General features: G+C 40.7%; 1 protein-coding gene across 1 annotated transcript in view; it reads right to left on the reverse strand.

The window, feature by feature from the left end:
- The window catches only part of FRY (FRY microtubule binding protein), a 260,730-nt gene extending 254,446 nt beyond the window's left edge, over positions 1–6,284 (reverse strand). Inside the window, exon 1 of the mRNA XM_038573337.1 lies at positions 6,014–6,284. Coding sequence (XP_038429265.1) covers positions 6,014–6,083 — 70 coding nt within the window. The 5' untranslated portion in view covers positions 6,084–6,284. The remainder of the gene's footprint in view (positions 1–6,013) is intronic.
- Positions 6,285–16,258: the final 9,974 nt, after the last annotated feature.

The raw sequence follows: 16,258 nt of genomic DNA on the forward strand, positions 1-16,258 counted from the left end.
GCCTATTTCAGTTCTTGTTGGCACCTTCACCAAGCAGCATGCAAAAGTAGGCAAAGAAGTTGAAATCAAATCATTTTGTGCTGCCAGCCTTGTAGAAGGTTTTGTGGTGGCCCAAATTGGTGCTATCAGGTGAACTGAGATAACTGAATTACAGATTTCCATCAGTCCTGGAGATATTCTCTGTGTCCTCACTGCCAAAGATGAGGAATTTGCCACTGTTTCCTAAACAGAGATACAACGTATCAGAGAAACCTCAGCATAGTAAGTAAATGACCATTCTAAAAGAGGTAAAGCTTATTAGCATCTTTTTACCAAATCCATTTAAATTATATATTTATATGTAGTTTTAAAAGGAGGGAAAAAATCAACATGAAACACTCCTAACAAATGTAGCTTTTTACTATGATCTTTTATGTGTGTGTTGTATGTTCAATCAAATGACCATAGTGAACGAACTTTATTATTTGTAATAGTAACGGTGAAGACGTCAATTTTTAGGTTTTTCAAACAGGCCTGTGCTAAGGAGATGGTGCTCTTCAGCAGGTTCTTGGGGGAAGTGGGTGGAGGGAGGAAGATTATGAATAAACTAGCTTCCTCTTTGTGTTCCTGGTTTAGGATGATAAAGCTTAATTCCCCCCCAAGTTGAGCTTCTGAGGTCTGAGATACCCAGATGGCATCAAGTAGGTATATTTTGTGAGGTTTCAGATCAGATTCAAATGAACATATAATGATTTTAGTCCAGGGTCTTTACCTTTCAACAGGACTTTTAATAGAAGGTGGGAGGAGAGAGAGAGAGAAACACTCACACACACCCAAGCCTCAGGGGTGCACAGGGAGGAAGTGGGCTAAGGGTCGGCAGTGTCACTGGCCAAGAAGAATGCAACTATCTATAAAGTACTAAGATCTTCAATGTTCTTGATCCTTTTGATCATCCTATGGATAATTTTTAAAAATGTGATTATCAAGTGGATTGGGGGAAAGATTTATGGCAGTTACTAGCATCCTGACTTTTAGCAAATCACTTTCTCAACTCATTTTTTTTTCATCTGTAAAGTGTGGATAATAACATAAACTTGCAGGGTTATTGGAAAGAGTGAAGATAATAAACACAATGATCATATGGCCTCCTTCACCTGTGGCAGTCCCAGTATAATTATTAACTTTCACTCTCCAAAGTGTCCAGTTTGCACAAATAATGATGTGGTTGCCCTACATATAAATTACCAAGCATAACATTTGACAGGGAGTGGGCCCCCAGTCAATGTGACAGTTTGTTATTCTAAAGTTGTTCAAGCATTTTAACAATGACAAAAAAACAATACACAAAACAAGCAAAAATCCCGCTTGTTATGTATCTTCATCACAAACCCAGGAACAGGCTCCTTCTATTTGGAGTAGATGTTGATTTGGGGTTTTATTTCTCATTAGGACTTTAAGCTACTGTAGCAGCAGTGACCACGACCTGAGCAAGCGCACACACAGTCAGACACGTGAGTGACAGGAATGTGAGTAACTCTCCCCAGAGTGCCTGCTTGGCCCTGGGTGCTTCCTATTGTTTCAGAGCTCAAAGGGAAGCATGCTTGCACTCCAGCAGTACTGCTCTGCTGGTTCAGGTAACTTGGTTAACTTCAGTTTTCCGCTTCTTCAAATCAGTTCCGCAAAGAACTTAAAACTAACACCTTGAGGTTTCTTTTTTTTTTTTTTCCTGTTTTTTCCTTTTTTTTTTTTTTTTTAGGTTTCTCTTAAGCTTTTCCTGTAGGGTCTTTGAGCTACACTGACCACATTAACAGGGATCAATAAGTGCTGCCTTGTACTCAGTCAATAGTGTTTCCCATCCCCATGTGCATTTGATCTTTCTCTGCTCCAGGGCTAACCTGACACTAACCAGCATTTCTACGTTGGACAGAAATATTGTCCTTCGTCACCATAACTTAGCCCACTATGATATATCTGAAAAATGCCACATCCAATTCTCCCAACTGATGTTTCTTGATAGCAACATTAGACATTTCACAGTGCACAGCAGCCCTTCCAGGACAGGCAAAGGGCTTACTCAGTTTCCCAGACCAGTTTATTTGTCAATGGAATTCTTGTTACCTGAAAGAGTTAACAAGCATTCAAAAGTTCCCCTCTCTGGAGTAGCAAGAATTGACAAATGTAAGAAAGACAAACTGCACTGGAAAGATCAAGATGTTGAATATGTTTGGAATATACCTGTGTTCATAGGGCCCTGTGTTCGTTTGGACACCAGGGCCAAGGAATGCCAGTGAGAGGTTTCAGATGGTTGGGAGAGCCCCTACACTAGCTCTATACATCAATAAAAAGCACGCCTTTCTTTCCTCTGAAGTAGCTTGGAACTATCTGCTCCAAACTTTGTAGCAAATCTGAAAGGCCAAGAGGACTTCCTGCCACTGAGGACATTGCCAGGACATCTCCTGTGCTGCCCAAGGTATTTACTTAGGGAAGGTAGGAATATTCTAATAATAGCTGAAGTAGAAAAGGAAATAATGGTAACAAATCTAGAAAAGAAATGGCTCAAAGTAAGCAACTATTTCTGGCATATTCACACAGTTCCCCTTCTCTAGGGGTGTAGCAAGTGTTGACTACTCATAGAATAATCCACAAATAATGTCAATACTAGGAAGAAAAGGGGCCTGACCCTGATTTTAAGTGGGTTGAGAAGTGAGGGGAGTCTTGGAATACATTCATATTATTTTAACATTTATTGAATGTTTATGATGTGCTAGATATTATTCTAAGTGCTTTAATCCTTAAATACCCCATTTACTTCTGTGAAGCATCTGTTATTTTTGCTTCCATTTTACTGAGGAGAAAAATGAAGCAGAGAGAAGTTAACTAATTGTCAAAGGCCAATGCAAGTGCAGGAGATAGAGACCTGAACCAAGCCTATCTGGTCCTGCAACTTGTGTATTCTAACAGAGGGCATGCCAGATCAGGGGGCTGGCGTGTGTATAGGCACAGGGTAGGGCACAAGTTGGTAAAATGCACAAGAGGGATGAGCCGATTAAATCTGGCTGGAAAAATTAAATAAATAAATAAATAAATAAATAAATAAATAAATAAATAAATCTGGCTGGAGCAGAAGAACAGAGAGAGAGGCCCAATGAGGAGTCCCAAGAGGGTCTTGAATGGTAGTCACAGACTCAGGGGCAAGAGGGAGAAGTGGTCTGGACTTCGAAATGCTGGCAGAAGCCTCTTCAGAAGCCCCCTCCGCATCAGGGGGACCTTGACGCTCCAGGGAGACCACCAGAGCATTCCAGGTTAATCTGAGAAAGGCCTGTGGAAGCTATGGCTGTGGCCCCCAAAGGGAGCAGCTGTGAGAATCACTAAATGGCTGTGGGAAAGTCTAGATATGACTGGGGAAGGAGCACAGGACTTAAGGGGAGGGGGGTCCCAGGGACTAAGGAAAGCCTCCCCCAGCTAGGTCTACAAAGGACATTTTATTTCCAGACATCAAGGCCATTTTAATTCCCAACTCCATTAAAATGAAAGGGCAGCCTGACAGAGTGGGCATGTCAATGAAGAAGACTGTCAAAAGGAACACTGAATAAAAAGCTAACACATCTCACCAGGCAATGACTGATTTAATTGACTTGTTAATTCTTCAGAGGAGACAGATATACACGAAATTACATTTCCTCCACAATGTGCCCTTTAAAAAAAATGAATGGAAATCTTAACGGGCATGCTCTTGGAATCCTCTCTCCTCTTACTACCACCTTGTTAAGCAGTCAGCCATAGTTACACAGTTTGTTTTATTGCTTTTTAATTGTCGTACTTTTATAAATAAGCACCACTATATAATTAGGAGCCTAGTTCTCTACTCAGGTATGTGGGCAGGCATCCTGGCCTCTCAAACCTATGATGCTGGCCGATGGGCTGCTGGCTCCATGATGCAGCCTCTCAGCCAGGTTACACTGAGTAGGTCAAAGCCCCGAGGCTACTGTTTTCTACACACAGACAAACTCCTTTCTCTCTTTGCTACTGACAATATGTAAAACCGAGAGCTAAGCTAGGTTATAAACAAGTTAGTGTTGCAATAAGCTTAAAGAACATGAAGCATAAAGTATATTTCCTCTTCCTCTTTCCAGAAAGGACTGAAAAGCATTCTGACTTCCAAAGGAACGCTAAATAGAATCACCAAGTTCACTCTCCTGTAATGAAGAAATGAAGAGAGAGGGCAGGTATGGTGTCTTATTCCCCTTTGTAGCCTCACAGCCTGACATAGTAGATGTTGAAGAAATATCTGCTGAATGAATTGAAAGAAATCAAAATTGTGTCCCGGATACTCTCAAAGTAGATATGAACAGTCATTTTGAACCATTTCCTGATGTGAGAGAGTGAGCGTGCCTCTGTGTGTGTGTGTGTGTGTGTGTAGGGGTGGGGGTGAGTTAGGAAAGGTGGAGAGAATGCACACTTTGTCTAGAGTAATTTGAAAATTGACAAGGGGAGAAAGATTTTAAAAGAAATCCCACTGGCCTCAGTACTGTCACACATAATTTTCTCTCTAATGAGACAATGACAAAAATTGATAGGAAATCATCTGGCCTTGGTGTACTAAAAATGAGGATTCAAAACCATATACTATTGTCAAACTCACAGTAAGTCCTTCCAGTTATTGGAAAACTGCTCCATTAAGAACTCTGGGTGTCAGATCCCTTTCATTTATCAAAGAATGGATAAACAAAGGAAGATTCATCCTTGAGTGTGAAGTATTATACAAATAATGGATCCAAGATAAATGAATTACGACTACAACAAATAAAGGAATGCTACTTGGGTGACAGTATGACTCCCAAATGGCTTCCCACTTGTAGAAAAACAGCTTCAGACAAGCCTCATCATGTATACAGTGGTGCAAAATTACCTGGGGAAAAAATGGTTTCTTTGGATATCATTTAGAGATACATATCCCTGAATACCTTAAGGCTGAAGGTACTCTGGCTCTTTTCTTAAAGCAATTATGGCACAGGTTCTCCTGCCCAGGTTCTGTTTACATAAGAACAATCTTGGCCACAGGTCATCTGGGTAGGGGATAATTAATTGTCAGCTCTTTGAGCACAGGTCGGTTAATTAGCATGCATGTAATACAGCATCAGAATTTTTCTTGGAAGGTTTTTTAAAATTTCAAACAATTAAGGATCTGTAATACCTGCGGGTCTTTATCCAGAGCAAGCACAAAGGCTGATGGAGAAATAGAGGAGACTTTGTTTTTGAACTATTCAGAAAACACGGACATCACTGATCACCTGAAGGCCTCATTTTAATTTGATTCCAGATCCATGATGCCTTAGAGGCTGTCCTTTTGAAATATGTTATTGCTAAAATCTTTAAGTAGGTCAGTAATGGAACTTCAGAAGCCATAACATTCTGATATCCTAATAAATGATCCGGGTCAGAACCTTGTTTATATTTCAGCAAAGCTTGTTGTTAGTTTGGACTATAACACATCAGGATTTTCACAAATCCAAATATTAAATAGCATTCTGAACATCATCCACATGGACAAGGGAGAGACTTAAAAAAAAAAAAATCCTGCAAATGCCTCTATATACAAAAGAGATGACTCCAGGTTTTGGACTATAAAGTACTTTTTTTCTGCAGACAATGCCCTAATAAAACAATTATGAACTACTCTGAAACCCTGCCACACCCCTTCGATTAAACCACACTTCACAAAATACTTAGATAAACCCTTATCAAATAAACATTAAGGCAGAAAGTGCAGCCTAGAATGCCCCATCCTGAGCCCTGCCAGAGTCTGAAGGGCCATCTCACTTGAAAATTTAATCAAACAAAATCTACTGTGATTCCACTGCAGCCTTTGCACTTAAGGAAAGCTAGGTCAGTCTCTGACATTTTGATTTTCATAGCAGACCAAACCAAAAAAACTTCCCTGCTCACCAGCTTATGCCTCCAGTTGAGATTTTATTTCTCGAACCTTACGCAACACCCAGCAAACAAACAAAAAAGGTTATTTTCTATTACTCACTATTACTCCAGGATTTCAGTAAATATTTGATACTGATCTCAAAGAAGCCGGAATCCTGCTGGCTGGCCATGTCGGCGGTATACAAAGAGGCTCCCGGGACTGTACTGGGAGCCGCTGGCGGAGCAGGTACCGGGCGTGGAGATGTGCCTGTCACAGGTTAGTGATGTAAGCGGGGGTCAGCCGCGGAAAGGAAGGCTCTGCAGATCTACCTCCGGCTCGGGCAGGGAGTCCTCATTTAAAGGACACCAAGGAGCAGGAGAGAGATGCTCGGCCGCTCCTCCTCCTCCTCCACCACCACCACCACCACCACCACCTCCTCCTCCTCCTCCTCCTCCTCCTCGGGGTCCAGGACTTGCTTCTTATTTGCTGGGTGCTGATCTGCCTGCAGCCCTCAGAGGCGGCGGCGGCCGCTGCTTTCATTTCTGGGCTGCCATAACCAGAGCCGCCTGCCGCCGGCCGCCCACATGCTCTGCTCCAGCCAGGTACGCTACCAAGGAAGTCCCCACCTGAACTGTGATCCGTTTTCCCTCGGGAGGGCGGGTTTCCTGGCTGGCCTCCCTGACACGGTGCAGACAGCTCAGCCCACACAGCTCTCCGCTGGGCTGAGGGATGGGCTGGGAGCGCCGCCCCCGGTCCCTGCCCCTGCCCACGGTCTCAACCTGAGCCACCACTCAGCCCCGGACTCAGCCGGAGGAGGAGGAGGAATTTCCCAGCTTCTGTGGCTCCTCTCTCTCCAGAAATGCTTCCAGGGAGCAGCCCGCTCGTGAGCACTGCCTGCTACTTCCCCTTGTGTCTGTCCCTGAAATATACACAACTGCATGGCGCTGCAGCAAGCAAAGCTGCACCCCTGGATCTGGCTTGCAGTGACGTTTTTTAAAAGCCCCATCTGTCAGCCTTGTTGCAGTACGAAAGCTAGGCTTTTTCTTTCCCTTGCACTTTGTGCTTCTCCCTCCTAGAAAGGCTTGTCGTTTTGAGGCACCCCACCAGTAATGTGTGTGTCTGAAGGGGATGGATGCTCAGTCCGCTTGTTTACCGAATGTCAGGCTCCACGACAGATCTGTTTCTCAAACCTATCATTTCTAAGAATCGTACAGGCCAGTGAAGCTTATTTATTTGTATTAGAAGGATAAGAAGCAAAGGCATTAGATCCCTTGCTGTACAATGGCTTTTTTAGTTCATGAAATCTTGCTATCAGGTGTCCTGATTTCGGTTAGCTTCATTTTGTGTTATCGTATAGCTTGGCCCGGGGATTAAATAAATGCATTTTAATTCTGACAGGCTGCCTTTGAGTAGATGGGATTTGGCCAGCCGCCTCATGCACCACAGAATAGTTCTCCCTTTCCAGTACATTTCTGATTGATATTTTCCAAGGCAATGAATAAAGCCATATTAATAATTATTGAACATAAAAAATGTTGGGCAACTCTGTTCCAGTCAACACACAAATAGGACTTTTTAGACTAACAGTGCTTTTAAGACATGGGAAGAGTACACTATAACTTTAAGGTGAAGAATTTTTAAAATTGAGCACTGAAGAGAACTAGTACCATGTCCTGAAATGCCCCAAGGCACCATCAATATAAGCTTTTCAAGCTCCTACACTTACACAAAAGCCAAGCCCTCAGCCACTAAGGTTTCCAGCTCTACTCATAGTAGTGCTTCATTCCAGTGAAGTCTCTTATCAGATGGACTTCCTTTTCATTTTCACACGTTTTAGTTGATAAGCTAATTATGTTTTGTCACCTGTACTTTGAATGTATGGATTCCAAGTAAAACAGCACCTGAAGGTTTTCCCTCAAAACAATAATCACATCCAAAAACAAAAACTAACATCCATACCCAACTTTCTGAGGCCTCCCCATGGTAATGAATGAATGGGGAGGTTGCATCGTGCCCTGGAGTTAATGAGCACAAAGTCTCTCTAGACAGGCCCCAGATTCCTACCTGGCTCCAGACCTTACTAGCTAGGAGACCTGGGGCAAGCTATTAATGTCACTAAGTCTCAGTTCCCTCACCTGGAAAAGGGGGATAATGATGGTGCCGACTTCAGTTGTTGGAAAGATTAGATGACATTATGAATAAAGTGCTCGGCATAGTTTGGCTTGCATATAGGAAACAATTAAGCTTTAGCTATATTGATATTTCTGATGAACCCTTAGTGACATCCAGAATCAAACTTTGGAAGTTATACACATGGTTGTACCACTGGTATGACCTGGAAGGTCATATCCATATCATTTTTGGACACCAATAGAAACAATTTGGGGCTAGCAAGTTGGAGACATTTCAAACAGCTGCAATAAGCAAGCATGCTATTATATATCATTACTCAAGCATACAAGGATTATCTTGGTCCACCTTATAAAAGAGATCTTAACTGGCTTTTCAAAGTTTTCAATCCTACTATAAACACATTAATTGTCTGAGAATGCCACTCACATATACTTCAAGAGGAAACGATTATAAAATTTTAAATGCTATTGAGAAAAGAATGTTTTTAATGGCATCTCATTTTCCCTGTGAAGAGGGAATCAGTAACTAAGAGCCCAGTTTCTGACCGTTAGAATCAGAAATCTTGATCATGTGTGCTTTTTTTTTCCTCCTCATTTGAGTACCTTTAAAGAGAGCATATAATGTAAAAGAACAGAAAAGGCCTTTTGTTTTGTTGAAAGGCCTACAAATCAAATAGAATGACACCTGCTGCAAGCTGGGATAAAACATTTATCTTTTTGTCTCCTCTCTGGCGGGGGTGGGGACACTTATAAAAAAAAGTGTAGTCAGAACAGGCACCTGAACAGAGGGACCTAAAATACAAAATAAAATTTGAATTTGTTTCTGGCTTGTTATGAGACTTCAGATGTCATTTAAGAGGAATGAGGAGTCTTTCCTTAATAATCTTAGGCAACTATATAATGAATCTTTAAGCAAGGGATTAGGCATAGTTGTTGGAGGCTCAGAGAAAAGTAGCAGTAATACAGAAAAGCTGAAAGGTCCTCAGGAAGTGGTATCCAAGAGTGGGAAAAAAAAGTCAGAAAGTGACCTGAGACATGATAATAACATCACCTACATTTATTCAACATTAATACTATGTTTGAAAATACCTATCTTATCATATTTAAACCTTACCCCCAACCTATGAAGTATTATTAAGAGTCCCATTTCACAGATGAGAAAATGGAGGCTTAAAGAGGCACAGAATAAGGTTAAGGTCATAGAGCTGGCAAAATTTAGGTCTAGTAAATTTTAGAACTGGAGTGAGTAAGTGAGTTATTTATTTATTATCATAAGCAAGGCAAGAATCAGGGTTATCAACCTTCTTATCCAAAATTCAGGAAGAGATGCTAAGACCCTTGTTATCACTACATAATAGTAGTGCTTTGGGCCGCATTGGCTCTCCAGGACTGCTTACTGCCTTCCTGTTGGGCTCCAGCCTGGAGAAGAAAGTGTTCCCTGGGGCCTTGCCCCACCCCAAAGGAATCTAGAGAAGAAGGCTGTTATTTTTCACATTATTTTGATTTGTTGTACAGGTTGTGGTCTGTAGAAGGACGCCAGACCCAGGGTGAGTGAGAGTGGCAAGCTGGCCTGAACTCTACTCTCTAAGTTGTAAAGGGATGAAAATGGGCTGTGTCCACTCTGGTGTGTGCTACACCATCTGCCCAAAACTCAGGAAAGGGCACCTAATTGTGATCCATATAGTGAATGGACTGGTGGTAGCCCAGGTGGTGCAGTAGGAACTAAGAAAACAGTATTCCAAGAAGGCAGAGGCCAACCTGTGTCTTAGCTTGCTGAGTAGTACAGTGGGATGAAGGTGGTAAAAGGTGCATGGATTGTACATCACAGTTTGTGGCATTTAGCCATCCTGCATGAATTCCTACTCTATACTCTCTCTTCAGAAGAGCCATGTGTTTCTCAGTTGTGTATCTGTCACAGTCCCTAGCACACACTAAGTTCTTATGCAAAAAAAACACAGAGTGAGCCACTAAATGAACAGACGTGTCATGCATGCCTAGTGCTATCTGTTGCCTGTGGGGAAAAAATGTACAACAGAAGTGCAATCGGTTTATGTTTTAATTTATATTTAATTTTTCTTTCCTAGCATATCTGACAATTTTTTTTTTTGAGACTAAAACGTGTGGTGTTCAAAAAAAAAAATGTGACAACAAAGCTAGGCAAACAATTTGGATGCTTGCCAACATCAAGAGCCATCTCATAATGGTTTTAAAGAGTCTGATTGAGTTGATTGGGTTAGGGTTAGAATCCGCCCCCTTTCCCTGTGGATGGCTGCACGTGGGCCCACATGTGTAATTATTGTCAGAGTGACATGTACATTCATGCATAGAATGTATTAGGCAGAAGAGAAATGTTTTCCTAGCATCCTGAGGAAACAAAGGAAAATCACTTTGTAAGAAAAACTGCTTTATCAATTTTTGCTCAGTTTAAAATTCTAAAAAAAGCATTAAATATATTCTATTCCTATAATTATGTATTGTTGCTTAATAAGAATGGTTCCAAGTCAAATTAAGCATCACCTGAGTTCAATGATGACAATTATGGAGAAAGAGCTTTGTTTCTCTTCATGCAGGATGAGGTCCTTTAGAGATAAAGTATCAAGATGAATCAAAAACCTTTTTGATATATTTTATGTGTATCATTTGGGTTGATCTATCTTGTGCTAAAAACCAGCAGAGAAAAAAATATGAAGTGATGCCACATAATGTTCATTTCGTAAACAGAAAACTCAATAATCATTCCCTTAAAAAATCCAACCCACACACGCAAATCTTCACAAAAATAGATCCTGCAAATTTTGAAAACGCTTACTCCATTACTATTCAGTACAAATAATTTTTTTCAAAGGAACTGAAATACATTTAAATTTTCTGAATGCCCCAGACTTCATTAAAGCATGGCTTGTTGTTGCACAGATTCAGACGCAAACAAGGAAAATCGTATCTCTTAAAATTGTTTTCATTAAAAATTAGCAGCAGAATCCATTTTTCTTTCCCCCTCACCTCCTTTGCAAAGGAGTTTTATGAAGAACTGTGAGCCATGACAAAGGAATCCGATGTCAGTCTAACTAATGGGAAGCCCTAGAAGGATTTAAGTAGTGAAAGGCATTAGATGGCAGTGAGATATGGCAGTGAGGAGCAGGGTCAAGCTTGAAGTCCATCCTCCTTGCCTCTCCGCACAAGGAAGGCCCCCTCCATAAGCCCATAGTCACCTAGGGTGCGTTACAAGTTTATCATAGGGTACGGGAATTAACATAAATTGAGCACTTGAATGTTGAAATACTGCTAGGCTGTATTTCAGAGGACCTGTATGGACAAACACCAGCAAAGGGTCATTTGCTGGCTCCTGCAAGGCACGTCTCAAAAAGTGGCACTGATACATTGTTACAATGAATTGGGACTAGGGTGTCTGTTAACTCAGGTGTCTACTCCAAGCATTATCATAACTGGTGAAACGAAAATTGGGCCTCTTTCCCAACACTTTAATTTTCCCAATATTTGCTCTTGAATTGTTACTTCAAGAGCAAATGTTCCACAGATATTGATTAGAAGGGCCACAATATAGTATGACAGAACCAAAGCCCTGCTCTCCCATGTAGAAGTTATGTTGCTTGGCCACTGAACATCTCCTAATCTTATTTTATCTGTAAAATAATATTTATCTCATGGGTTCTGTTATGAGGATTAAATGAGCACAAAGCCAAGGGACAACTGTGGAGTGGCAAATCAGAGCGAGCAATGACCCCAGAATACCCAGCACAAAATGCTTCCTTAACTCCAAAGTCAGAGGGGGACAGAGACTGTTCATCAGAGGGCTCCCATCTCCAGCACCCCCTGCTGGCTGCCAGGGTAAGACTGAAAGTTTGTGAAAGTAAAGAAAGCCTAAACTTGTGCACATTTATTTAATATTTTAATGTTTCTAACTTTTGGTGCCTAGGGTAAAGGTGAAAGGAGGTTCTGATGAGCTTACTATAGGCTCTATATTTACTTGATTTACATTTCTTATTGACTTCTCGAGGTAGGGCCTGCATATTTGGATATTAACCTAGAGCCAAGCCAGGAGATGTGGTTCATACATATTTCATACATACAAATATAAAGATTTGATCTCAATCTTGGCACAAGGCACAAGTAGTATTTAAAACTGTATTTAGGTTGTATGTAAAGAGAGAATACGGGTTTCTTCCACAGCCTTTTATTGTGAAAGCACACAACAGTGCTGAAAATTTTATTACCCTGTTTTCACTTTTTTTTTTATTTTTTTTTTATTTTTTAATTTACGATAGTCACACACAGAGAGAGAGAGAGAGAGAGGTAGAGACACAGGCAGAGGGAGAAGCAGGCTCCATGCACCGGGAGCCCGACGTGGGATTTGATCCCGGGTCTCCAGGATCGCGCCCTGGGCCAAAGGCAGGCGCCAAACCGCTGCGCCACCCAGGGATCCCTATTACCCTGTTTTCAAATGCCACCAGCAACCAGAGAAATTATTTACACTGGATACAAAAAGGCCCAATATCAAGAACTGCAGTAAGAGCCAACAATTAATTCATGATTATAAAATATTAAGTCCTTTCTGAAGAAGTAAAAATATGGCATTTGCTTTGCACATAATTATTTACCAAAAATGCACAGATTGATAATACTTAGGATAAAAAACAATCCTGCTAATCACCACTCTTCCGAAACACTGGTTGCTAATTAAGAAAATAGTTTTTTGGGACACTTGGGTGGCTCAGCGGTTGGGCGTCTCCCTTGGGCTCTGGGCATGATCCTACAGTCCCGGGATCGAGTCCCACATCGGGCTCCCTGCATGGAACCTGCTTCTCCTTCTGCCTGTGTCTCTGCCTCTTTCTCTATGTGTCCCTCATACATTAAAAAAAAAAAAAAAAAACTTTTAAAAAAAGAAAATAGTTTTTCCCTATAAAAATGATAATTTAACAATAAAAAAAGATACATTCTTGTAGTTGCATTTAAATGTTTTGGCTATGGCAAGACATTTCATTATTAAGTGATTAAAAATTAAGTACCTAGGGACCCTGAGTGGCTCAGTGGTTGAATGTCTACCTTCGGCTCTGGGTTTGATCCTGGGATCTGGGGACCGAGTCCTGCCTCGGGCTCCTTGCAGGGAGCCTGTTTCTCCCTCTGCCTATGTCTCTGCCTCTCTCTCTCTCTCTCTCTCCCTCTCTCTCATAAATAAATAAATAAAATTTTTTAAAAAATTAAGTATCTAATTTTAGGGTAAGAACAAATATTCCCACTAATGTTCCCAATTTCATACACAGAAGTAAATATTTGGTTTTAAGTCATAAGAGGCAGATCAACTTTTCCTCAAAGGTACCATTTAATGTTTATAGTTTTGAAATCTAGAACTTTAAGGTCAATGAAATTGGGAAAAATTGGAAATTTTGATTAGTTTTTTTTAATACACTTGCTACTTAAACTTTACACATAGTAAACATTTTTTACTAAATCTTTCTTTTAGGTATGATCACATGTTTGCAGTTACCAACCCACAAAGTCTGATGGAATGGGAGTCAAGAAACGCTTTCTCCTGCTCCTTATTCTGACCCTGATACTTTCTACTAAATGTGGAACGCGGCTTCTAATCACCAGATGGCCTCATCTCCTAGGGCAGGACAGCCTTTGATATTCCATATTATTGGGAGGGACTCCGGCTCAGGGAAAGTACACTGCATAATAAATTATTTGATATCAGTCTTTGGCATATGTTACTCGAATTTTTTGGCAACAGATTCACCTTCTCAATTCTGTTTTGATAAAGCTAGTATCAAAAGGATCTCATATAAAGCACACACTGGCTGACTAGGAGGAGCAGCTGACATGGGATCAAAGAGTAATTGGGAATTAGAAAGAGATAAATCAATATGAAAATGATCGAGTTGTCTTCTGTGAAGTTAATAAGGCAGTACCAACGTGCTTTGGTGTAGAGGAGAACTGATGCACAGTCTACAGCTGGCCAAGACCCGGAAACCAGGGCTAAACCATAGTTGAAAACCAGGTCATTGTCATTGAGATGAAGAGTTGAGCTATGGAATTAAAGATACATATAACAGCCCTTCACTCAAAACTAAAGCTCTGTTTTTTAAATTATTTCTTAATTTAAATTCAATTAGCCAACAGTACATCATTTGTTTCAGATGTAGTTTTCTATAATTCATAAGGTGTGTATAACACCCAGTGGTCATCACATCACGTGCCCTCCTTAATACCCATTACCTAGTTCCCCATCTCCCCACTCACCTCCTCTGTTTTAAAAAGAAATGTCTACCTCACTGAACATCACTGATTAAACCTTCAAAGTGACCATCTGTTCATGAAGCTGTGTGGTTCAGACCCTCTGATCCTGCCTTTAGAGGAGCTCGGCAACAGTGACGTGGAAAAATACGTACATCACCTTCTCCACCCACAAGCACAGTTAAAACGTGGTAGAAAATGTCACTCTGAAGGCCCGAGTAAATTCTGGAGGATAGAGAAAGTCTTGCCAGGCATGTTTTTAGAAAGGGTGGAGAAATCACCACCCTATTTTGACCAGACAGGCAGGGCTTTGTGTAGGAGGGTGGGGCTGCTAGAAACTGTCTGAATGATGAGAAGGAACAGTTTAACAGGCTGGTGGGGAGAGCAGTTCCAATTGCATGGCTCAGCTAAGGAACCAGAGAAAGAATAATGATCTTTGCAGATGGTCAGGGTAGGTGAGGTCACTTTGAGCATCCCAGGGAAATAGAGGTGGAGGGTCATAATTCCGATTAGTTTTGGAGAGACCCAAGCTCATGTCAGCCCTCATTACATCAGGTATTGGGCTCAGTGATCCACTCCTGAGTTCAAGCTATTTCTTTCTCATTTATAGAGTCTAGGTGATACTGTATGATCTGCTATTTACAGAAGGTTATTTCATGATCTCAAAAGGAAAGTTATTTCATGATCTCAAAAGGAGATTCTGTAGATAAAAGGGCTTTGTATCCCCAAGGTGCCCGTATTAGGCTGCTCAGGGGCTCCAGAAGTATAAGGATCACCCAAAAGGACAAGAGGTCCCCTCTCAGCTCTTCCCTCTTAAAGAAATATATCATCACTTTCCAGCTATTGTGGAAGCCTGCTGGACTTTAGCTTTGGGAATAGGGATGTACTACGGTTGTCCTGCTATTTACGTGGCCATTTGTAAACTCCAGGAATGTGCTGGTGGTTTGCTTGTGCCTTATCCAAATGCCACTTAGGTCTCTGGATAAATACAGGATGGGTGGCAACTGTAGTCCTGCATACTACTCCACCCTACCTCAAGATTTATTTTCCATCTTCTTTGCTCTTCAAGAGAGTTTTTTTTTTCCTATCCTTTATAATGTTTTTTAAAATTTACTGTCTATAAATTCTTATTTCCTCATCTTTATATATTACTTCCACAAATATAATTTAAATTTTATGTTCATTAAAAACCCTCAACCCAGCAGAAAAGTAAGGAAAGGGGACATGGATGTGGACCTTCTTTTGAACTTTTGGATAAGATTTCAGGACATTTCTGATAGTAAGAAATGTATTAGCAAGAAGGCTAAATCTGGAATGAACATAGTAATACTCTCTCCTTTGTATCTACTCATACAGATGAGGACATTGAAATTTATGGGGAGCCTGACAGCTAGGATATGGCAGAGTAATGATAACAATGATAATGAAGATAATTGCTGGTTATATGAAAGAGCCAAGATTGGAACTCAGATCTGATGCTAGGCCAGGCATGTCCAATAGAAATAAAACACAAGCAACACATGCAATTTAAAATTTTCTAATATGTACATTATAATGTACATATTAGAAACAGGTGAAACAGGTGAAAATTAAAGCAGGTGAAAATTAAATATATTTTATTTAACCTAATATACCCCAAATATGATCACTTCAATATGTAATATGTATAAAATTAGTGGGACACTTAATAGTTTTTTGGTACTAAATATTTGAAATCTAGTGTAGTGTATTGTTTTACAGCACATTTCAATTTGGACAGCCACATTCCATGGCTCAATAGGCACATGTGGCTAATGGGAACCTCTAGGAGGTTCTTAACTACTTTGGAGCTTGGCTGTCTGGCAAATCCAACAGGCTTCTTCTCAGAACGTGAATGAGATAAATGCATGAGATTACAATGGAAACCAGTTATTTTGAAATACAGTTATCAAATTATTTTAAAAACCATAAAACTGTGGTATTATAGAGACATATTTCTTTA

Source organism: Canis lupus, chromosome 25 (genome assembly GCF_011100685.1).
Source record: "Canis lupus familiaris isolate Mischka breed German Shepherd chromosome 25, alternate assembly UU_Cfam_GSD_1.0, whole genome shotgun sequence".
In the NCBI taxonomy this organism is placed as follows: domain Eukaryota; kingdom Metazoa; phylum Chordata; class Mammalia; order Carnivora; family Canidae; genus Canis; species Canis lupus.